General features: G+C 32.2%; 1 protein-coding gene across 1 annotated transcript in view; it reads left to right on the top strand.

Annotated features, from left to right (window-relative positions):
* The window catches only part of LOC124371678 (ionotropic receptor 25a-like), a 48,183-nt gene extending 32,745 nt beyond the window's left edge, over window positions 1-15,438 (top strand). The window contains exons 14-18 of the mRNA XM_046830018.1: window positions 3,253-3,452; window positions 7,678-7,730; window positions 10,358-10,437; window positions 12,017-12,150; window positions 14,327-15,438. Of these exons, the coding sequence (XP_046685974.1) occupies window positions 3,253-3,452; window positions 7,678-7,730; window positions 10,358-10,437; window positions 12,017-12,150; window positions 14,327-14,508 (649 nt within the window). The 3' untranslated portion in view covers window positions 14,509-15,438. The remainder of the gene's footprint in view (window positions 1-3,252; window positions 3,453-7,677; window positions 7,731-10,357; window positions 10,438-12,016; window positions 12,151-14,326) is intronic.
* Window positions 15,439-25,513: the final 10,075 nt, after the last annotated feature.

Here is a 25,513-nt window from a genome sequence, read left to right as displayed (position 1 = left end):
TGTTTTGGTGCTTTACTTGTTATAATGGGATGTTACATGAATAATTACCACTTACTATTCCCTGCCCTTATACATATTATAATATAGGAGAAGATTTATGGAAAAATTGCTGTAACTAAAATTAAACTAAACTTGCATTATAAATGATGCAACACACAAAAATTAAAACATAAAAAGTTTGTTTAATGTAATGCGCTTTTAGTTAAATTTTTTTTAAACAAACAAAGATTTAAAAACTTTCATAAATTTGAATTTTTTTAGTTCTTTATATACCCATCAATGAGCAAAATCTATATTGAGTTTGGTAACAACAGTTGTTGAAAATGAATTTTAATGAATAACACTTTTTTCAGATGTGCATAATTAAATAAAAATAAAAATACATCTTCTAAGACCAAAACTTTGAACCAATTTCTAGCATAGCTGATTAAAATTTCTCTTGAATCACAAATACTTAATAGTTACTACTTTACCAAAGTTTTATTACTTTTAACTCTGGGGGCGGCCTGGACAGCACCTGTCTTACTAGTAAAGAATGTCTAGTGCGAGACAATGTCTGTCCTGGAAAACTAGCTGATTAGTGTGTGGGACACTTTTTTCCTGTGCTGTAATACTGTGTTCTTTATTTATTTACTCAACAACCAATCAACAATTTTATGTAAAATTTTCACCGTTTGCTTTATAGAGTTAGATTTTCTGGAAAAATTACCATTGTAACTCAAGGCGTCCCTGAGGAATCAAATCATGAGACTCAACAGCAAGCAATCTAGATAATTAAAAAGAATGGAGCAGGACTTAGCTACGCAATCAATATATATATATATATATATATATATATATATATATATATATATATATATATATATAATATATATATGCTTGATGCCTGCCATGGACTAAAATATAAAACAGATTTCACTAATGCTGTGCTGTGTCACACTGATTATCAGCTGTTGCACGGCCGGCTTGAAAATTTGGATTGGCCAGCTGTTTACAACTGCATTGACGCATCTCTTGCTTATGATATTTTTGTAAATATTTTTTTAATTTATGTCGAACAGTTTTATATTAAAACATCACAAATAAATAGAAGCATGAAAAAGATTAAACCATGGGTAATATACAAAATAATTTAAAGGATCAAAGTTAGAAAATCACACACACTTTTAACAAAAGTTGTGTTGGATTTAAAACAGCAAAGCAAAATCTTGACAATGAATCATTTAAATAATATTTTGTATGGTACAGAAATATCCTGCAGTTTGATATAAATTAAACAAAACAAAATTGTTGCTGAGGATTGTTTTAAAATTGCAAAGGCAACAGGAAAGTTGTTAACAAAGCTACTGGGCAAACTGCTAAAGGGAGAGAAACATATGAACTGGAAACAAAATTTTATTGAACGAGACCTTTTAGTTGTAGCCAATGAGTTTAATACATATTTTTTGGGGATCGTTAGAGATTTGATTTCTTTATAAGAAAACTATGTTGATACCTTTCCTCAACATAACGTACATTTTTTAAGGAAAAAAATTGAGTTATCGTCTATATTCTTTGAATCTCTTTCAATGTATGTAAAACAATAAATCTCCTGGAATTGATGGTTTAAGTACTAATCTAATTAAAAATATATTTCCAAAGATTTCGAACGTTCTTTTATTTTTAATAAATTAAAGTTTAACTAGTGCATTTTTCTAGCATTTTCTAGCATTCTAGCAGTTTCTAGCATTTTTCCAAATTAATTGAAAATAGTTGTGTTGATGTAGAGCAGCATATTAATTTTGATCTGCTATTGTTGAAGTGGTGATTCCAAGTAAATAAATAGTGCTCAGTCCAGAGAAAATTAATCATATACATTTTAGTCTTAGGGAAAAAGAAACAACTCAAAATCCATTAGTGTACAAATGTTTAAACTGTTTGGAGGCTTCAACGTTTTGTGATAATTTTTGTTTTAAGATTAGGGGGTTGAGAGTATAAAGTATCTGGGAATCGTATTAGACAGGGAACTAAATTGGAATCCACCTATAGTAATTTTAAAGGGAAAATTAATTAATCTGATTTTTATTTATAATTTTCTTAGACAATTATGCCTATCAGACATACTTCACACAGTTTACTTTTCTTTAATTCATAGTAGGCTTGATTATACTCTCTTCTGATAGGGCGGAACGTAAATCACACATTTAGGAACATTAATAACAATAAAAAAGATTTTTATAAGATTAATGATCAAATTCTTATCCCTTATTTGTACGCATGAACATATTACCCCTTTGTTGTATGTACATTTATAAAGTATTAAAATAATTTTATTTTAGAAGTAGAAACACTTTAAAAATTTAAATAAAATATAAATTAGATTAAGAAATGCAATTTTTTTGTACCTAAACCTCAAAAAACACATTTTATGAAATTCTTTTCTCCTACAGCTCTGAGGACAAACAATTTATTGCCAAACTTGGTCAAAACTAGTAGGAACATAAATATATTTTCTATAAAAAATTAGAGTTTGGTTCATCGGACAAGATGATGTTGAATATATGTTTAAGATTATAAATTAGTGTATTGTTAGTCTAGTCTGCTACGTTATAATAATATTGAAATAGCCACACTAGAGCATTATAAAATATTTTGTTTAATAATATTTAATGTCACATGTTAAAGCCTAACATTTTAATTATAAATCATGCAAAAATCCCTTTCTTTGATACAGCACAATAATTATGATAAAGTTAAATGTTGAAACACAATGTTAATAGTACAATATTCACCACATAAGCTACACTTTTACTCTTTTTGTATACAGTATCCACAACACAGGCACAGCCTTATGGGGTAACTACATTTCCCTTATTGTACAACATTCATTGGTCTAATTATTAGTATTAAATAAAGAAAGGAAAAAGTCTAGAAGGATTTAACTTAAACTTTCTATATTTTACTACTCTAAGGTACGCATACCAATTAAGTAGAATATAATTTTTATTTTTTGTATTTTTGTTTTGAAGTTATTGTAAAAAGTTAAGATATGTCATAGTGTTACATATTTTAAGCAATGCCAACAATATTTTGTTGTAACGTTTGGGTGGCCCAAGTAAAATACCTCTGATGCCAAAGAGTTAAATTAATAAATTCTTTACATAAACTTTTAATTGAAAGATGAGAGTGGCAGTGATTAAAAGTAAGTGTTTTCAAATAAAAGAATATAAGTTTTGTACTTAAAGGTTTTGAGTTTACATATAAATCCTGTAGAAAATGGTTGAACCTGACATTTCGAGAGGAGTTGAGTGACCAGGAGCGTGCCATGTTCGCGGTCTGGGAATATCCCATCAGCTCCAAGTATACAAGGCTGTGGAAAGCTATGAAGGAGGCAGGTCTACCTAGCACACAAGAGGAGGCGGTGGAGAGAGTTCTAGCCTCGAAGTCTTCTACTGACGGTTTTGCTTACATCGGTGAGATTTCACATAAATTATTGTTTTCAAATCTAGTCATAAGGTGATGCAAAATTTCTAAAATACTAATTGTAAGTCTTAATAGCATGAAGCTACCCAGAGGGGTTCACTTTTAGTGTTTTGATACCTGTCCCATTGAACTTACAATGAACACAGCTAAAACTGATGTGACTTACATTTGGGCTACCCAATGGAGGTGTAAGCTATGGCACAACACTAACGTACAATTTGAGATACTGGGGGTGAGAGTGACTAGGTCAGTGTTCTAAATTAATATGAAGAATGATGGCTGGGGTGGGTGATCAAAGACTATATCTGGGGGAGTCATTTGTTTGCCACCTGTTTGCTCCAATTAGAGACAGAGGCAGCCTTAATTCCACATCACACCCATTCTGAATATCCTATCACTCCACAACCAGCTAAAAACATCTTTTAACATATCCATGGAGTTTCCCGGCTTCTTGCTCTATAGTACATATATGGGTTAAAATACAAATTTTTTTATATAATATTTATACTTGTGAAAATATAAATACATATAGTTTGCTATAAATTACTAAATTGAACAGTATCTTCACCTGATTTGTTTCTAAGAAGAAGCTGAATGATATAGGCAATTTTCTTTTGCTTAGAGAGTAACGACGTTAACCTTGCTACCTGATAGTGAAATCGTTTATCTTCTAACAGCTAACTATTCCTTCATTTCAAACCAGAAATTCACACATCAGCTTCTGTCCTACTTTTATAATATTACAACTTAAACTTTTCCTAACTTTTGAAATTCGAAAGTAATCTCTTTCAAGAAGAGGATTTTACACAAACAGCCATTTAATTAATATCACAAAAAAAGAAAATTGCAGTTTTACAGCTTTATGATTTGCTAATACCATTATTTTTATTCGTGTAGTAATAAGTCAGGTGAATATGAAAATAAATCCAAATTTTATACGCTATATGTTTAGTCCACAAAATATTCTCAACAAAACAGTGTATGCTATATAACTCTGTCATAGTTATTCATTTTCAAGCTTTAAATTCCCTAACTAGTATTGTCTCTTAAATTTTAGAATTGTCTTCATAGTATATATGGAAAGCATTAATTTTTCTTCCTAAATTTATTTATTTTGAGTTCATACTTGACTAGAATGTTTATTGTTTTATTAATAATAATGTAACCACTATTGGTGTTAATAATGAAACAGAAAAATATGACCTTGGTTAGATATATTACAATTTTCATTTACAGTTATGTATTTCAATTGTTGCTCATATTAAACTTAAGAAAAACAATTAAAATTTAAGTTTTAAAAATACATTAAATGATGTCACCTTTTTTTATTTTTGTAATTGTTTTTCAGCTACATATTTACATTCTTATCAGGTGATTGAATGAATAATGATCTCACTTGCTCATTGAGTAGATGGACAATTACCATAAAATTTCAAAGAATCATATATAAAACTATATTTTATACATAAATTCATGACTGATTAAATTTATAGAACCTACAGATTTCAAAATACTAATATTTTTGTTTCAATGTAGGGTACAACTCAAACATGCGCTATCTGTGCTTCATAAATTGCAATTTGCAAATGGTAAGAAGTGTTGTAATCACTTTGAAACTTTTTGTGTTCTTTCATAAAATTAGAAAGTAAACTTGTGTAACTCCAGAGATTCAAAATTAATTGATTTAGGTAATTAAATTTGCTAAATGTTTGAACAAGTTACTTTTACTTAGAGAATCTAATTTGTGGCATAAAGTGCATAGGCCCTCTACTCGGTACATTCTTTCAATAAAAATTAAGAATGGGATGTTTAGAAAGATTTTAAAAATAAATTTATGAACAGAAGCTGTTTTTAACTTTTAGAATGTAACAAGTCTGTAATCAATGAGACTGTTTCTACATTGATTTAAATTTAAATATATTTAGGCTTAACTTTCTAATTAATTCAATTAGTATTTACTTCTTAATCTTAGGATCATTACAGAATCTGCAGAATAATGTAACATTAATTAATTATGTGTATATGAAAGAAATATCTACATTTCATTATATCAAATATTAAATTACAAGTTGGTAAAAAATATTATAAATATATGAATTGTGACTGTTATAAAAATAATTTAACTATGGAAATAAATTTTATAGTTTTGATACAAACTGTTCACAACTTAATAATTTATTTTTAACATAAGACACTATGTACATAAAAATTGTGTTCAAAAGTTCCCCCTCCCCACAAACAAATCTAATCTATTCATCACTCCACTTTATCTTTAAAACATACATTCTACTGAAGTATAGCCCATCAGCAGAACCACTGAGTAGCAGACCTTTCTCCCCAGTTCCCCCACGGCTCTTACTGTCTTATTGTACCATGAGTTCAGTAGCAATATGATCCTGTTATTGTTCCTTAAACCAATGAGAATAAGTTGTTTAACCTAATAAAGTTTTGAGACGATACGGAATTATCAGAGTATGGTATATGTTTTGCATTATTTAAAATTTGAAACAACTTTTCAAAAATTTAAAAATTAGAAATTGGTTATTAGTTTATTTATTGTTTTGTAGTGAATATAATTCTCTAAATTTTGGGAAAATATTGGAAACATTTAGTCCAAGAATGATGTTTTATAAATTTTTTAAAATAACCGTAACCATAGTAACAAATTTAGCCTATCATGTACTATTTGTAATTTTTACATTTTATATATATATATATATATATACAATTTTTTTCAAGAGAACCTGGGTACCATTATATCTAATACCTTTAAACGAGCAGTTCTTGTGTGTTTATATATATATATATATATATATATATATATATATATATATATATATATATATATATATATATAAATTGTAAATAACATCTGACGTATTCAGCTGATGTTTCATTTGAAATGCCAAAGAGTAAAAATTAAATTTGTTATATAAATTAACGAAGGTTCAAACTGAGAGGAAATTTTTATTTTAATATAAGTTGATGACTACTTCACTCCTTTTAAAATTAAATATATTTTTCTATTTCCCCACATGTACTGCTAAAGTCAAATGCCTGCAAACCTTAACTAACATTATACAAGCAGAAAGGTCTCATGATTTATATTTTACAAGAGTGTGCGGCACAACATGTATCTACTGAAAATAATGAACAACGAGAGCGACGTCTTTAAGATGTGCGGCACAACATGTATCTACTGAAAATAATGAACAACGAGAGCGACGTCTGTAAGATGTGCGGCACAATATGTATCTACTGAAAATAATTAACAACGAGAGCGACGTCTTTAAGATGTGCGGCACAACATGTATCTACTAAAAATAATGAACAACGAGAGCGACGTCTTTAAGATGTGCGGCACAACATGTATCTACTGAAAATAATGAACAACGAGAGCGACGTCTGTAAGATGTGCGGCACAACATGTATCTACTGAAAATAATGAACAACGAGAGCGACGTCTGTAAGATTTGCGGCAGCGTGCGTCACAACGTGTAGCTACCGAAAATGACGAGCAACAAGAATACTGATTAAAAGAACAAAGACATCGTAGGGTCTTAGAACGTAATAACTATTTACCGACATATAAATGTGCCGTTACTGCAGCTGTGCAATATCACGTCTTATGACCATTCGAAATTTGGTGTATCCATTGTGGTGCATTGCATTTCCCTGAGGAATGGCTTTCTGATCGCGTAAATAGAAATTATTTTGGTGACTGTTGTTTGCATGGACGAATTTTAATAGAGCAACAAAAATTTTCAAATGAATGTATGTCTTAGTTAACTCAAATAGTGACCCAGAAATTGTTTGTTTAGCCACCTTTGATAAAGTGGCTCCGCTCCTAACCCGTCCAGCACGTACCACTTGTCCACCAATGAGTCATTCTTGCCAATTGACGAAGAAATTAATAAAAATCACAAAAGCAGTGATTAGTATGGATTTTTTAAATTATTTAACTACTCCTAAACTGGAACGCAATGATGATTATAAGTTACTTTTGAAATATCATCTTGAATTACTCCAAATATGTGACTGGAGAAATTTGTTTTTCTGCCCCCATCCCTGTTGAATTTTTCAATTATACAAAATATAAACTGGAAGTTTAGTAGAACACAACAGTCTTGTGCTAGTCATAATTTAATTTATTTTTAGAACAGAACTTGTACTGAACTTTTTTATAGTAAAACTCTAATATTTTGTCTAATATAGGAGATGGCACGAATATACGTTATCAGTGCATCATAAATTGCGATTTGCAAATGGTAAGAATCCTTCAGCTTTTTTCAAGGTTAATCTACAATACAATAGTGGAATAGAAACTTGTTGCACGCACATAAGCTTTGGTATTCAACAATTTTAAGAACATTTTTGAAATAATTATAATTAAATATTTGAGATAGCAGTGTTCTTTTAATGTCTTAAAAAAGATTACATATTTAGCAATAATTTAGTACTTTGATAATGTTCTATTACAGACGGTCAATATTAACAGAATATACATGGTTGAATATTATTTAATGAATCTGTAAAAAAAATCATACTTGGGAAATTTTTTAAGATCTATACATTTTGTAACTTAATAAAATTCTACTTTCATTTAATGGATGTACAATGAAGAGTTAATATAATAACTTTACATTTTTGTCCAGTAACCAAAGTTTTAATATTTAATAGATGTTATAGTTATTTACCAAATACAACCATCCTCATGAAAAATATACCAAAAATGTTTTTATATCTTCATCAGTCATAAACTCCAAATCCCAAAACAATCCTCCTTTGAAAGGTTGTATAGCTTATGTGATGTAACGCAAGGTTTATACTAAAAACAATAACTATAACACAGTAATTTATGATTTCTTATAATTAGTTCTGGCATAATTATTGCACTATTGCACTTGAATACATTTTGGACAAATTCACAAGTCAGTCAAAAATTCAAATAAAAGTTTGACACATTTGTCTTGAATTTTTACCTTCAATATCTGAACGTTTATCAGCCATCAAAAAACAAAATTTAAATAATAGTTAATAGTTTTGTAAAACTTACTACTTCTCACTAACAAATCACTGTAGATTACAATAAAAAATGCCAGAATTATCAAACAGTAAATTTTAATCTTGTGACTTTTCAACTTCTTTACCATTTAGTGATTGTACAATGCTTTGTAAATCACAGAAACAACTCACCCAAACATAATAATCATATCACACTTCATAACTGATTTAAAGCATGCTTAATACAGTATTTTTTTAGTATAAGTGTGCTGGATAAGTTTGTACATTATTTGATTATAGATATGTATTCCTAAAAGGGGCCTTTAATATTTTAACAGTGGTCCAATATTCTATCTCTGCTACATTTAAAAATGGGGTAGCAACTGAGTTTTAAAAACTTAAATGATTTTAAACAGTTATTGTTTCTCATGGGATGTCTGTATCTTATAAAATTTCAAGATAGTGGGCATTCAAGTTTTAAATAAGCCAATAAATTCATTATCATCACAGTGATAGCAGTAACTTTTGAATAAATAAAGTTATAACACTCACAAATTATTATACTCTACCTTCAATGTGAAATTTCTAGATGACAGTAGCTTATTTCTGATGTGTATGGGATAAACTGTCAACAATAAATTCCTCATAAAAAAACTACCCAATCTTTACAATTCCTGTTACAATTACTTAGTAACGTTTTATTTTGATGGAGTCGGAGAGTTATAATCTAACAAACGTTTTGGGTCCTGTAAAAACTCATTTTAAAAAAATTAGTGTCTGTGTTTTTACTTTTTAACTCTCCTAATTTTAATATATGTTTTAAATAAAAAATGGTGTCGACTTCATAAACAAAACAAATCTATTGTTTTGTACAGTAACAGCTAATGTTCAGTTGTTAGTTTTTAAAATCTTTTAAAATTTCCCAATTATAGAAATGCACTTTCACTAAAAGTTTTATAATTTGTGAAAATATGGATGTTATTTATCAAACTATACTGGTTTAATCTCCATATTTTAAAAATATTTTAGAAATTATTTCCGCTAAATGAACATATTGGTTAGATGTCATTGGGTTTCAGTATTAAAAAAATAACATAATGTTTAATGTATTGAAATTAAAATAGAATATATTAAACAAAAGTAGTTGCTTTTGCAAATAATTTTCTCACTGTTGTGGAATAAGCATTAGATACATTATTAGCTTGCACTATATTGATTAATACCTAGATATGTATTGCATGATATTATGTATTGTATGGAATGTGGATAGGAAATAGTCAAATCTTGAATTTAAAAAACATAAGTATACATTCTCTAAACATAAAAGGCACTTAGAAAATATTGTGGTTTTACAAGAGCAGTTTGACGAAACCGCAATGCCAGAGAGGTAGCAGCAAAGGTGTGTGTGAATGTTTTTTTTTACAAATAGTACATTTCTTAGAGAAACTTGTACTAATTTTTAATTATTTGGATTTTAACTCTGTATTTAACACATATTTGAATCAACTTAGTTGTGTGATTTTCAAAAGCGTTCTACTATTATATATAAATACAAGAATAGTTTGCTGTATAAATCTAAGAACAGTTAACAACTGTTTCGATGGAGTCTAGATAAATTTTACTGTCTGTGGATAAAATATAAAATAACTATTACAGAGACGAAACATCCAAAGTAAGTTACAAGAGGATTGTGCACACAATAAGACAAAGACTGTTAAAGAGGAGATGCTGATAAGATTATGCAAACTTTGTTATGGAATGTTCAAGTAGTTTTTTTTTATATTTGGAAATTGGCTAAACAACTTCAGATATAAATGATCTAAAAAGTTCAAATTACAAATAATTTATAAGAAATGTAACCGATAAAGTGAATAAATATTCTTTTTTCCAGGTTGGTGAAGAATTTGGAAAACTACCTTTGGGTATTGCTCTACAGAAGAACTCTCCTATTAAGGAGACCTTGAATAAAGCGTGAGTGAATACGGCTTAATCTCATTTCAATTCACAACTAAAAACAACTTTGCATTTTTTTACTACAAGTAAAACAATACTTTAAGATTACATACAATTTAAAAAATTGCCTAAGCAGAGCATTCAGTCAATTGAAAATAGTTCAAAAAAGCTTAAAAACCAACAATTTTATACAGTCTCTCTACTAACTGCTCCAGACCTCCATTTTGACCTTATTTCATACCCTCTGGAATCCCAGTGATCCTTGCCACCCCAATTAAGACGCTGAAATTACACAATGCAATCACAAAAAAACTAGGAGAACATATTTAGATGAAATTTGGCATGTATATAGATTATATTTAAGATTAGATATAAGAATATAACCCACAATTATTCTAAAAACTAACAGTATTGTTTTGTCCACCAAAGCCAGGGTCTCTCTGTGCAAGGTTCTTGTAGAGTTACCTGAGTGGTTTCAAAAATATTTAACAAGAACACACTGCCTCAACCAGCAACCCTAAACCAATGGTAACACTTACAAGATTTCAATGTTGCTACTCAATCACTAAAGTTTTTAAGACTTTGATAAACAAAAATGTGTTTCGTATTAAGATAACACATGTACAACTGGTTACAACACACAAATGACAAAATATGTGCATTGTACTGAATGTATGTTGCCTTTGAGGCTTCTTCCATAACTACTCTAGTGGCCACTCCTTTATATACTCTTTATAAACCCTCACGTCGAAGCCCAATAATATCACTGAGCACATAGATTTTTAATGTTCAATGAAGTAAAAACATTCTTTTGTCAGTGTTTCCTGGTCAGTTATTTTTACCTGATACTAAGTTTTGTAACTAACTTTGTACATTACTCAAAATGGTTGTCTTGTTCATTACATTTACACAATTTAAAGATATCAAATTTAAGGCTCCTTTATTGGTGTGTTTATACCAACGCCATTAATCTGTTTTGTTATGTTCATCTGCAGTTCCATTGTGTTTATGACCTGTTGTAGTCTCTTTCTATAAAATATCTACAGGTAAAAAATCTGGACGTTTTAATCCTTTAGAGAGTATACGCTCAACAAAATACTTATGTGATCGTTTTCACGATTAAATAGGGCAAAAAGGTTTTCAAATGTCAGTTTATGACCTAAAAGCAGGCTTACCTTTCCCAGATTGGAAGGATATTCCTAACCTTCTTCACATAAAGATATTACAAAGAGCACACAAAGAAGAAATATTTTGTGTCCACTGAGCACTTAGTCAACCATAGAGGGATTCAATTTTATGTATCCAGTGTTGCCAAATTTCAGAAAAAAAGATGTTGCAAAAAACAGAGCCAGGCTTTTACTGAGTCTATTTTACATTAAAATACGAGAATATAATATAGTATAGTGTTTATTTTTTCACAAACTTCACTATAAAGACTAGTTTACCAATTGTAAGAAAAACTTAATTCACAAAAGTCTACATCACACGTTGAAAACCTGAATATCACCTTAAACCATTCACAGATTACTATTCCATTCTGGAAGTTTTAATTCTCACGTAGACCTATTCATTGACTAAATTTTATTTGATGAATCAGGATTGTTCATCTACTGAACCAAAGACGCCTGGAAAAGCTAAAGGAGGTTTGGTGGGATGAGAACCCAGAACGGAAGGATTGTGAACATCATGATGACTTGACTAAAGAGGAAGGGATATACCTCAGTAACATCGGTAAGTGGTTGACAAATGTGACTGAACTCAATATACTAAGTAAGAAAAATTTGTTTTGTAATAGTATTCATTAGTTTTGTTTCACAAATTAGGGTATATTATTAAAAGTTTGTCCCACGTTTAAGGCGACAATCTGTATAAGGTACAAAATGTTTGTATTGTTTCATCCCACATTGTGACCACCATCATGTAATGGGATGGATTTTAAATCATTTCAAATTACAACCTAAAATCTAATAATTAGTTATTTTATATTTTAATTAATGTTAATTATTACTTGTATCGCTGATGAGCTATACAAATGGATCTGGGAGATTTTTTCCAAATATTGTACAAATTTTGAAAACTAATTTAAAGTATTGATATTTAACTAATTAATAGTTAAATCGTAGATCTAAATTTTTAACAAAACAGATGACTCAATCTTTCTCGTACAGATTTTAATAGTTATTTCAATACATTTTCCTTGAGGTCATACAGTAGTGGAGAACATATTATTTCAACAATATTGCAATAATGAAGTAGGTTTTGTGATTCCCTGATTGATCCTCAGTTGCTAGCAGCATCGAACATCCAGTTAAGCAACATCCACTGGCCATGTATAGAGTCAGTAATTGATTTTCCTACACTGGTCTTCTATGCATTAATGTTTTTTATTTGTTTTTTTCTTCAAGAACAGTGACCTATCTCAACAAAATTTAATTTTTTATGAATCACTGCCTGCACAATCACTCAGATTTGATTAAGTTATTATCCCAATTGGCACATCTGTTTTTCACTCTAACCATGTGTTCTTTCATAAAGGTTGGCTGCATCCACCACAACATTCGCTCTACTAGAGTTTGTCAAAGTTCACAAAATTTCGTTATATATTTTGTTGATGGTCTGCCTATGGCCAGTTAAGCCTATAATAAAGCAACTGAATGTATTTGTTCATCAATATATTTCCCACAGTTCACCCAAACATTAATTGGATGTAGACGGTCATTAAGTCTAACACACTTTCCGTTACCTAAATCAATAGGTGGAAGAACTTGCTGTTACTGAAAGCAGTATGATCTACACTGTTAAGAGGCTTTCATGAAGGCTTAATTCTGTCAGTTTGGCCTTCTGCTGACTTTAATAACCAGAATAAATTATTAATTGGAAGCCTCAAATTAGTAATCTTGAGAATTTTGGCTCTAATTTGGATGAAAAATGTTAGAAGTATTAATGTTTTTACAACAATATTTCTTCCATTTTCTCACAAATTAGAGCAAAAACTCCCTTCATTATTAATTAGAGGCTTCCCATTGGTCGTTTGTTTTGGTTTTGAGACTGGATATTATTACATTTCTGTCTCGATTAACCCCTCCTTTTGTTAATTCTAGGAATTCCAGTATTATTACATTTTCACCATTCTCCAATCTTTATCTCTCACTTCATTGCACTGATTTCTTTATTAAATATTTATTAAAATACAACAACGAAAGCTGCATAAGAACCTGAAAGTTGGGTTAAGTATTTTTCATCACTGGGAGCAAAAGTGGTTGTTTTCAGATATACACGATTAATAGTAAAAGGCATTTTTGCTCTATGTGATAAACAACATTTTTTATTATATGGAACACAAAATTAAAACTTGTATTGTTTATTTAATTGTTATTGCATAATAACTAAAAATAGTCATACTTCCAAGTTTATGTATCAAATACAGCTGTTATTTAGTTGTATTAAAACAATAACAAAATTTAAGGTTAGCACATTGGAAAAACTACACCAGCTGATTTTTCATATTCCCGTTATAATGTGACAAAACCAATCAATTCATGGATCTACATAAGTATAAAAAAGCAGTTATTTGTGCAGTAAGATAAAAATGTTTTTCCACAATTTGTTACTTACAAATGCTTACCTACCTCCATCTCCAAAATCTACAAGATACCTTTTATTTTTCTTTAAACAAAAATGTAGGTTTATTTTAACAAGATAAATACATAACTAGGTGTTATCAATGTCTAGTCAAATTATTATATCAAATTAATTTCATGAGACCTCCACTGAGTGTATTGACCAGCTAATTGAATTGTAATTTATGGATTTTTTACTTTTAAGCATTAATGAAGATCTACATGATTGATAAGGTAGGATAGTTTAACAATGGATGTTTCACATAACAAGATAAGGAGTTTTCCAGGAGGAGTGTACACACTGATAGTGATGGGGATGATGCTGGCTTGTTTCACACTAGTATTTGAGTACTATGACCCCAACAACTCCAACGCCAGTTCGACCACAGAGTCCAGTGACAAGGAGCGAGCCAGCACAAGTAGCACAGACCGATTCCATAGTTACCCCTTCCAGCACTGGATAGATTAGTGACTATTGGATACAACTGCCACTGTCATGGCTCAAATTAGAAGAATCTTTCACAAACACTCAACTTTAAACTGATTTTCGCTTCTGCACTACTTTCATCTAAGTGTTGATATAGCTTTAAATTTATCAAGTACAACTTAAAAAAATAGTTTTGTTTTCTTTTACCCTTATTATTGACAACGATCTGATCAAACAGCGTAGGTCTAAAATGCATTCTCCAATGATACTTTCAAATTAGGTTGGTGGCATGGAGCTGTATTTTACATCATATTAACAAACTGTTAACATGATAAAATTAACTTCAGTTCTCCAATGGAACATTTTTGTTGTAAGGAAACATAGATTACATCAGCTTGATTATATGTCCTACTAAAATGTCAACTTCTTAAACCAGAATTTCTAACAAGTGCATAATTTGTCCAAAACACTCCATTTGTCATCGACAACAAAGATTGTAACCTGTGTATTCTAATATTTTTAAGGTGCATCACTTGCTTCAGGCATAAGTCCAAAAATAAAACCCAGCTAATAGAAGATTGACCAAATCTGTGAGGATGCCAGTTTGGCCACTCTATGTTGGTGGTGACTCTTATTTTTCCTAAGTATGAGATATCAAAACAATTAAAATATTATCTCTCCCTATTAGTCTGTTTGGGTACTAAACATGTACATAGTCATAAGGTAGCTATTGGTACTGATCTCAAATAAGGTACTTTTATCACACTGTACTTACGCAATTTGAAGATTGTGTATAGTAACTCTAGTACAGAATTTGTTGGAGCTAACATTCTAAAAAGATTCATCAATGAGATGGTATTACAATAAGGTAAAATAAGGACATACCAACCTCAACAAAATATCTAGTATGTGAAAAAATTGTAATAAAATTCTGTTAGATGAAAGCAATAAAATTATTTTTGAAAGCAACTATAATTAATTCCATCTTCTGTAATAATTAAAAAAATTAATTTAAAAACAAAGCACATTTATTTAGTTTTTCATAGAGCTATATTTTTAGTATACAGTGTTAAAAAACTTTCACAACAAACTTTAGGCTACTGTTCCATAGACCATAGGAGCCAAATACTAATCAACAAATGGTACATCTTTTTTGTTTACATCTGTATGTGTTTATTACTGTTTTTAAATTACATTAAAAAATAATCAATGAACTATTAAGATAAAACTTAACAAACTACCAGAAAACGCAAGGTCTGTACCCTTAAATAAATGTAAAGCAATCATAGGGATTTGGTTAAAAGAAAATGTTTTTTATTGAGTAGAAGAGTTATGATCTGTGATATGAGTAACCACAACTTATAACTGTAGTCTTTTATTTTTTATGTTAATATTATATATAACATTTGTGTGATTTTGTATGTGTGTTTACATTTGAATGTGTTCCTTTTACTAGTTGTAGATTGTTTTTAATTTACATTATTTTTTTATTTAAGTTATGATATGGATATTTTTAGTTCTGTATATTGTTACATTGACTTTGTTAATTGCATTCTATGTAAATACTTAAAAATACAATTATTAACCCATCAACGGTTTGTGACGTATGCTGTACTGACCTGGCAGTACCACTGAGATTGAGTCGTGACGAATAGCGTACGTTTCATGACATCAATAAGATACTTATCGAAATACCGATTCATATACTAATTTAAAGGAGAAGAATCAATCTATTGTTTGGATTAATAGTAATATCGATAGGTGTTCAAAAGACGTTAGATATTTCTTCACAACAGATTTGTAAAAATAAATATTTAGCCAGCTGTTTTCAGACAACTGCACAGTAGTGAAGCAGTCACATTGTTGTTGCGAATTGGTTGTTTTTATTGTGCATTCTTCGAAACGGTTTATTAAGTTGTTTTACAATCTTAGTGCTTTTTATTTTTCGTCTCATTCTCATTTTCATTTCGTGTTGTAACAAAATAATGCATAAACATTCAAAGTTTTATTAAAATCAAAACGGGTTTGTTTAAGTTTTTAGCGTAGGTTAGGAATATTGTGATACGTTTTAGACTGGGCCTAGGCCTAAAATATTTTATATTCTGTACACAAATTGTTTACAATGGGTTAGAAGTAACTAAAATGACCAGTACAAGTAGGACTACTATAAACATTGCTGAATGGAACAGTGAACTTGATAGTGATTTTGCTCAGCAGGAATTTCTTGTTGTAAATAGTTCAGGTTCTGAACGTGAAACAGAAATTCAAGAGGACATTGGTGATGGAGATGCTAGCACTGTCAATAGGCCTAGGCCTCATAGAGTTAGGAACAAAAAATGCCCTGATATGGTTTGGAAAAACATGGAAAACTACCTTGGACAAAGGGAATTTTTTCTGTGAATAACATTGGCCCTCAAATTGAAACCAATTTCATAGAGAGGCTTTAGCATCATAAGGTATAACCCCGGAACATAATGAAATTTTACCTGTGGACGTTAAACCAGTCAATGTCATTAAAGGGCAGTGTTTTAAGTCTCGAGTTTTTAAGATTCTCTGTGAAGATATGGTCTCAGAACACACAGCTTTACCATTTCAAACTAAAGCTTGCTGGTTATCGAGAGGAAAGACTCTAACCAGAATATTTGAGCTTAAACAAAATTAAGCATTTGCATTTTTGGTACTTTGGGATTATACCGACCACACCAGTATGAAGAACACAAAAATATAAATTTATAGAAACAAACATGATAGAACGAAAAAACAACTCTTTAATTACAAAATTACAAACTTACAAGCATTTCCAGATATTGTGATCGGTATTGTTGTCGCTGTTATCTTATCTTTCTCGAGAATACCGATTACGGCAGGCCGCGCGGCATCATATGATTTGCACGGTACATAATTGCCTTTCCATTACAATTCAATTTATATTTCTGATCAGACCTTCTAGAATTTGATATTTTACTGATAGGTACTATCTTGAGGGATGTTTTTCTTTCGTTGACATCAGCGCGGGGCAGCACCAAAGACCGCGCTGATGGCCGGAGGCACTCGCATTTTGGATGGCAGAGTGTGATCAAGAATAAAAACAAGTTTTGAGTGTTTTTTCAATAAAGAGTTTAGTTTTAGTTTGGTAATGTTTGTTTTTATTGAATTTTTGTGTTTGGAGAAATGTAGAGGTAAAACACGGAAGTACAACAAAGCGACGCACCAGCTGAACGGGCGGCGAGACTCTGCAATCACGTTATCTACTAGACCGCTCGACTTTCACCTCTGTCTGAGGATGGGGAGGGGTTTGCGATAAGACAATTCCTGTTTTATATTGACGAAATATTGTTCTACGCTAATCTAGTAATCAGTAGAAGCAAAATGTCAAATAACGATTCATGTCTGGGTATGGTCGGTATAATCACAAAGTACCGCATTTTTTTCCCCTCGCATTTTTGCTTCAGAAAACCACCAAAACGACGGTATTCATTGACTCAGATTTTTGCTGCGATTAGCATACGTCACAGATATCTTCTAGAATATAAATATACAGAACATGTCTTTACAGAAAAAATGGAAACTGTAATGGACTGTTCTGTAATGGACTGAAAAGGTGAAAAGCTTTATAAAGAAACTAAGTTTGTACATGGGCGGTCTGCAAAGTGACAATTTGTAGCCATTTCCTAATAGTAAAATTATGATTAAAGAAATGGATTTAAAACTATTGCAACTACTTTCTTAAAAATTTCGAAATTCTCAAATATTGTTTTGGAAAATATTTTAATAAGAAATTGCATGAAAGAAATTGTATGGATTCAAAACCTGTTTAAACCCTCAGTCGATGAGTGCTCCCTCAATATAATGGAAAAAGAAAATCTTATTGACCACCTAGGTGACACTGGGTTTGGAATTAAGTTTATGGAATCTTCTCTCATATCCTTCTGAAATGGTGTACAAAAAGAACACAAAATTTTGAGTGAAAAAACTAATTAATCTATTCTTGTGAAACTGGATTTTCTGCTCTAGCTGCCATGAGGTTGCTCAAAACTGGATTTGGCCTATGAACTTAGAGTAGCATTATCAGAACTGACACTGTATTTCAACAAACTATACACAGAAAGTAAACAAGCACAAAGTTGAAATTTGAGTTACAAATGACAATTAGCCTATGTACTGTAGTAACCGAAATAAATAAATAATAAATTGTAATTGTTTGAATACAATTTGTTGATTGATTATGATTAAACCAATTGCTTTATTAGACTCTAATGAAATATGCATAGAATGTGCAAAACTTAACTACTAAATAAAAATGTACTGTAAAATTAAAAATACTATTCTATTGTAAAATATAGTACGCTTATATTTAGGGGGGTCCGGCTTACAGCTGGATTATGCAAGGGAGCTCGAAGTAAAAAGTTTGAGAACCACTGCAATAAAACCATCTTATAAATAAAAATGAATCCCCATGTGTTGCACTACTTTTGAGAACAGCTGGACCAATTTGGTAAATTCTTTTTTTTTAATATTTGTTCAAATCCAAGGATTTTTAAGAAGAAAAAGATCAGAAAATTTTCCTGGAAAACTTTAAAATTTGGAAAAATAATGATAATATTAATATTTCACAATACAAACTTAACTGACATTAATCAGCTGTTTACCATTTTAAACCTTCTTTGATGTTTCAGCTGAAGTTCGTCAAAGAGGCTGGAACATTTGTTAACATTTTAATTTTTTACAATATTTAAGTACATAGTGCTTAAAACGTTCGCTACCAGGCGGCGCATATTTGTGCAGCTCGGGTCACCACAACAGACCAACGTTACAAAATGTAGTTGTTCTACACAGATACACAGACCGAGAATAATTGGTGTGAGACTAACCACAGACCAAGGATAAAATATTGTTGAACTGAACTATAATTCAACAAAATAACCTAAAATGTACATTTGTACTGTTCTTATTTGATATATTGCTGATTTGCGTAATTTTTACGGCGGTGCATATATGGACACTCGGTCTATAGCATCAAAATCTTAACATAGACCAAGCGCCCCATATATGAGCCACTATTTATTTGCTCAGTTACTGTAGGTTTTAGGGTAAGTTTCAATCAAACATGCATATCTTATTATAAAAGAGAGTATTTTATTTCATGGTACAAAAGCTCAAACAACAGGGTCATATAAATATGTTCATTGAATTTCCTATTATACATATCTTAGGCTATAGGCCTACAAGAATTTTAATTTTAGAAATTCAAAAAGTAGAATATAAGAAATAAAGTAGAAATAAAGTTTATTTTATTTCATGGTACAAAGACACAAATGGGATTCTTTTTACTCTACAAGACATAATACACGACTGTTAACCCATAACTATCTTATAACTATCTTACAAAATAAGTGAACATTTATATAAGTTATTAAATTTACACAAATATTTAGAATGTACCATGTTACATTATATTTAAGTGCTCACACATTCATATTCTAATTATTGTGCCACTGGTTATAACAAGTTGGCATGCATAGGCCAAACGGTTTGTTATTTGAGTCTCTGCAGACGGTGCAGGTATAAAATGTTTGTTTCCTCTTCTGGTTTCTCTCTCTGCAAACATGGCACCTCAGATGCTTTTCCAGCTTCACGGGAGTATGAGCAGACTGTGAACAGTGGCTGGAGCGAGGATTCCTTGGCATGGGCTCTATATGAACGTAATTTTTTATTACTATGTCCCTGAACTTCAGGTAAGTTGTCTTGGTGGCAAGCCTTGAGAAAATGTAGACACCATTCCACAGGGAGACGTCTAGCAACTGGAAAAAATTTTGACGTACCATTGCAGAAACTTTCTGGGAGTGGAATAATACGAGATCATTTGGTCACTGCGATCGATCCCACTCACACCTTTATTGTAGCGGACAACCATGCTAGGCTTCATTGTTTGTTCCCCTCTTTTGTTTGTTACCAACTCCATCTCAGGGCCATTTGATGTTGAAATGGTCAACACATTTCTTTTGTCACACCACTTCATAACTGTAACATCCCCCTTTTGGAGACTGGTAGACTCCCCTTTTTACAACTTTGATTGAACCACAACCTACGGATTACCAGCTCTAGTTGACCGCAAAGTACCATTAATGTTGGTCTTGTTGTTCATGAGATACTACGCTAACTCAATGTTATTGTAGCTCGAACAATATCAGCGGCGCGACAACTTGAGGGTGTTTGGTGTGAAGGAGGAACAGGGAGAGGACACAGATGAGATGATGGTAAAATTATTTAAAGAGAGGTTGGGAGTCAGTGTTAGCCTGGCCGACATAGATCGCTCCCACCGCGTCGGAGCTGCTCGCCGACCTGATGACCGCGGCCCGGCGAAACCACGGCCCATCATCGTCAGGTTTGTCAGCTACCGTGTACGGAGGGAGGTCTTCAATAACAAGAAGAAGTTGAAGGGGACTCCAGTGACCGTTAGGGAGGACTTGACGCTCCATCGGCGAGAGCTGCTCCAGCAGGCGATCGCCAAGCATGGGGCGCGAAATGTCTGGACCATAGACGGCCGCATTAACTGGGTAACCTCTGAGAAGAAAAAGGGCTCGGCTACATGGTCATTGGACAATTAGTGTTTTATCCCTCTCCTCATCTCCATAACGACATAAATATTCGAAATGTAATGATTTAAGATAGTAGATTAATGTCTTATGTCTAATGTCTTAAAAATAAGTAAATATTTTTCTTTAATTGTATGTGTGGGTGTAGAGCTGTGTGTGTGTGTATTTGTATGTTTGGGTTCAAGATTATATTTAGCAGGCATTGGATATATATTGCGGGCATACAGGTACCATGTTCTTGCGAGGTTGTATGCAGTATTAAATTTAGTAATTTAGTAGTGAGTGTGTGTATATGTGTGTATAATTAAGTTTTAGGACAACAATATAATATTATTTGTAGGAATTTTTAGTGTTATATATGTTGTATACAGTATACGTAATGATTGATTTATTCGTGTTTAACAAGTAGTATTTTGTTTACAACTTTTTGAAAAGTTTATTATTTCAATTTGTTTTATTTGCATACCATTTTCACACTTAATACTATTTCAATTTTATCAGGTATCAATTATTTAGATGTTCATTTTATTTACTCTCTCTCCTATTTTATTTTAGTACCACTGTATATATTTATTGGTATTATCTATGGAGTGCAAGGCTGTGTATATTTTGTTCACTTCGTATCTAACATGGAATATTTGTTTATTTTTTTCATAGTGATGTATTGTGTTGAAATGAAAGGATTGTATGAATGTGTGTGTATGTGTGTCTGTAGCAGCGTGGTCTGGTGGCGGGGCGGTCGCGGCTCAGCTGTGGGGATGTCGGCGGCTGACAGTGACTCCGACCCGGCTTCTCCTTCACCTCCCCCATCCACTCCTCCGCCTGATACCGCTCAAGTCCTGCTACATGAACTGTCCCCTTATCCCAAACAACTAAAAGCTGCCCATATTAATGCTCAGTCATTGAGGGGGCACGCGGACGATATCAGTGCTATATTTCGGCAGCAAACTTTTGACATTATTTTAATATCAGAGTCATGGCTAAAGCCGAGTATTCCCAGTAGTGAGGTATCAATAAGTGGATACGTCCTCCACAGAAACGACAGAATCAATAAAGGGGGTGGAGGTGTTGCGGTATACACCAGACAAACTTTAAGGGTTAAATTACTGGATGCTTCACCACAGGAGTACTCGGCTAGACCAGAATATCTGTTATTAGAAATTGGATTGTCTGGTTCGGATGCCCTACTTCTGGGAGTTTGTTGCCGCCCTCCTAAGATTGGACATCTGACTGACTTTGAGGATGTTCTCTTGCGCCTGATGCCGTGCTACAGTCGTGTCCTAATCATGGGTGACATGAACACTGATTTACTCATGAAAACACAGAACAATGATTACAAACAACTGACTACTATGTGTAACTGTTGCAACATGACTATTGTACCACTGGACGCTACACACCACACTGCTGAATCCCACACCCTCTTAGACATTATAGCAGTTAGCGATCTTAATGATATTGTTCACAAAGGGCAACTTCCAATCCCTGCAGTTTCAAAACATGATCTTATTTTCTGTGTGCTTTCCTATAAAACGCCTAAGCCTTTTGAAAGATTCTTGAAATATAGGGATTTTAGGCGTTTGAATGAGGATGTCTTCCTAGAAGATGTACTTCAAGCACCATGGCACTCTGTAGAAACTCAGTCGACCGTTAATGAAATGGTTGCCACATTAAACTCATTGATTCTGTCACTCTTCAACAAGCATGCTCCAATTGTTAAAAAACGAGTGAATAAAAGGCGCCCAGTGCCTTGGCTCACTCAAGAAATTTTAAATTTAATGGCTCAACGAGACGCAGTCTACCGGAAAGCCAGGAGGACTGGTGATGCGGTGGCCATGGATCAGTGTCGCCGACTCCGAAACAGGGTTAAGCAGAGCCTTCGAAATTCTAGATTGAGATACATCAACACGTTATTTGCTAATAAGAAACAGACTTCAACGATCATGTGGCGTAATGTGAAAAAGTTGGGCTTTGGCAAGCAGCCCTCTTCAGTCCCAGTCCAAGTTCCCTTGAATGATTTAAATGATTACTTTCTCTTAATTTCTCAACCAAATAATAATGTTGCTGTGCAAAATTACATCAACCAACTACAAAGTCTGCCCCCCTCGGAGCATGCATATCCTCTATTTCAATTTAAGCCAGTGATGCAGTTGGATGTCCTGCATGTAATCAACAGAATCAGTACCAATGCAACTGGTGCTGATGACATATCAATTCGACTGGTGAAACGTGTCTTGTTCGCTATACTTCCATCTCTTACTTTAATTTTTAATGAATCTTTGCGAACTGGTATTTTTCCTGATATATGGAAGATTGCCCAAATCCGTCCACTAAACAAGATCCCATCACCTGCTTTTCCGCCTATCAGCATCTTGCCTGCTTTATCTAAAGGTCTTGAACGAATAGTGCATTGCCAAATTACTCAATTTCTACAATCGCAAAATATTCTTAACATTTATCAGTCTGGATTTCGACAGTATCACAGTACTGAAACTGCGTTATTGAGAATTACAGATGACATCCGGTTTGCCATGGATCAAAGGCAGTGCACTGTATTAGTACAGTTTGACTATTCTAAAGCTTTCGATACTGTTAATCACACTTTATTAGTAGAAAAATTGAGACATATAGGATTTTCCACCGAGGTTCTTACATGGATGGGATCTTATCTAGGTGGAAGACAGCAGTGTGTTATGATTGATGACATTAGATCTGACTGGAAGCCTGTTACGTGTGGTGTTCCACAAGGATCCATTCTTGGCCCTTTACTTTTTTCACTATATGTTAATGATATAAGCAAGGTACTGACACATACGAAGTTTCACTCTTATGCTGATGACTTACAGATATATGCTCACAGCAGTGTTAGTAACATTAACCAAACTATTGAAAACATTAACTTGGACATTCAACAGATTGTACTTTGGACTGAAAAGCACGGACTGAAACTCAACTCGGACAAAACTAAACCCATAATAATTGGGCATTTTAGACTTTTGAATACAGTTGACTTTAACAATGTACGTGAAATATTGGTAAACGGAGAGGCTGTGGCATTTTGTAGTAGTGTCAGAAGTTTGGGATTGACAATTACGAAAACGCTGGACTGGACTGACTACGTTGTAGGTACCTGTAAAAAGGTATTTGCAGCAGTTCATACGCTGAAAAGAATGCAACGATTTCTACCACACCACATAAAGCTTTTACTGATTAAATCACTCGTATTTCCCCACTTCCTCTACTGTTGTGCCGTGGTTAATGACATGACTGTGGTTTTGAATAATAGATTGCAGAAAATCCAAAATTATTGTTTACGATTTTTGTTTAATATAAAGCGAGATGAGCATATCTCACCTTATTATGTACTAATGTCAACGTTAAAATTGCAAGATCTAAGAGCTTTCCGAATCCTAATTTTACTTTTTTCTATCCTTAAAACCGGGTTTCCAAAATACTTTACAAACGATTTTGAGTTCATTGCTATTGGAGAAGGCGTAAGGAACACCCGCACTGGCTCGTCGACATTGCGAATCCCCCACCACAGAATGACTGTCTTTAATAAATCATTTGTAGTGTCTGCTTGCCGTTTGTGGAATTCTCTTCCAGATCCTTTAAAATCTTTGGAGAGCCGGGATCGGTTTGCTTCGGCTGTTAAGTTGTATTTTTTGCAGCGGATGTCCGCGGCCGTGGTGCCCGAGGATCGCTAGTCATGGTTTGTTGCAGACAGAATGAATGAATGTGTGAGTGTAAGTAAATAATTTTTATAAAAATAGAATGTTTTAATTGTAATGTTGTATATTTTGACTAAGTTTTTGTTTAAAATGTATCATTAATATTATTTTATAATCAAATATTAGTTTTATACACAGTATAAATTTAAGAGTGCAATCTTGTTTTTTTTTTTTTTTTTTGTTAAGTGATTTGTTGTTAGTTTTAGAATTCATAGAAAATATTCATTTTATTTTTTAAACGCTGTTGATTTAATTTTTATTTTGAAGATTACAAATGGCTTGTACTTACATATACTAATAATCAGGTTAAGTGTAAGAAAGGACTATGTAGTCCTAACTTCGCCTGAAAAAAATAAAGAGAATTTTCATTTCATTTCATTTCATTGTAAAAGTTGTCAAGAAAAAGTGTGTGGCCTTTGCCAATGTGGTCCTTCATTAACTTTTTGACCACTTCAAAGGAGTGGCCTTTATCCGTGTCCATCAGAATCCCCTTTCCTTGATAAATTATAATATTTATAATGTATCCTTCTGATGTAGTCAGCTCGTAAAGTTTTATCCCATATTTTGTTACTTTTTTTTAAATATACTGCCGAAACGACAGTCTTCCTCTAAAGAGGACCATAGCTTCATCCAATGAAAGCGACTTACCAGGGCTGTAAAGTCTAGTTCAGTTTGCTAAGATATGGTTTAATACGCTTTCATGCATTCAATTTTATGCAT

The sequence above is a fragment of the Homalodisca vitripennis genome, chromosome 1 (genome assembly GCF_021130785.1).
Source record: "Homalodisca vitripennis isolate AUS2020 chromosome 1, UT_GWSS_2.1, whole genome shotgun sequence".
Classification (NCBI taxonomy): domain Eukaryota; kingdom Metazoa; phylum Arthropoda; class Insecta; order Hemiptera; family Cicadellidae; genus Homalodisca; species Homalodisca vitripennis.
Note: the sequence above shows the minus strand (reverse complement) of the source record. Positions and strands in the feature narration are given on the sequence as shown.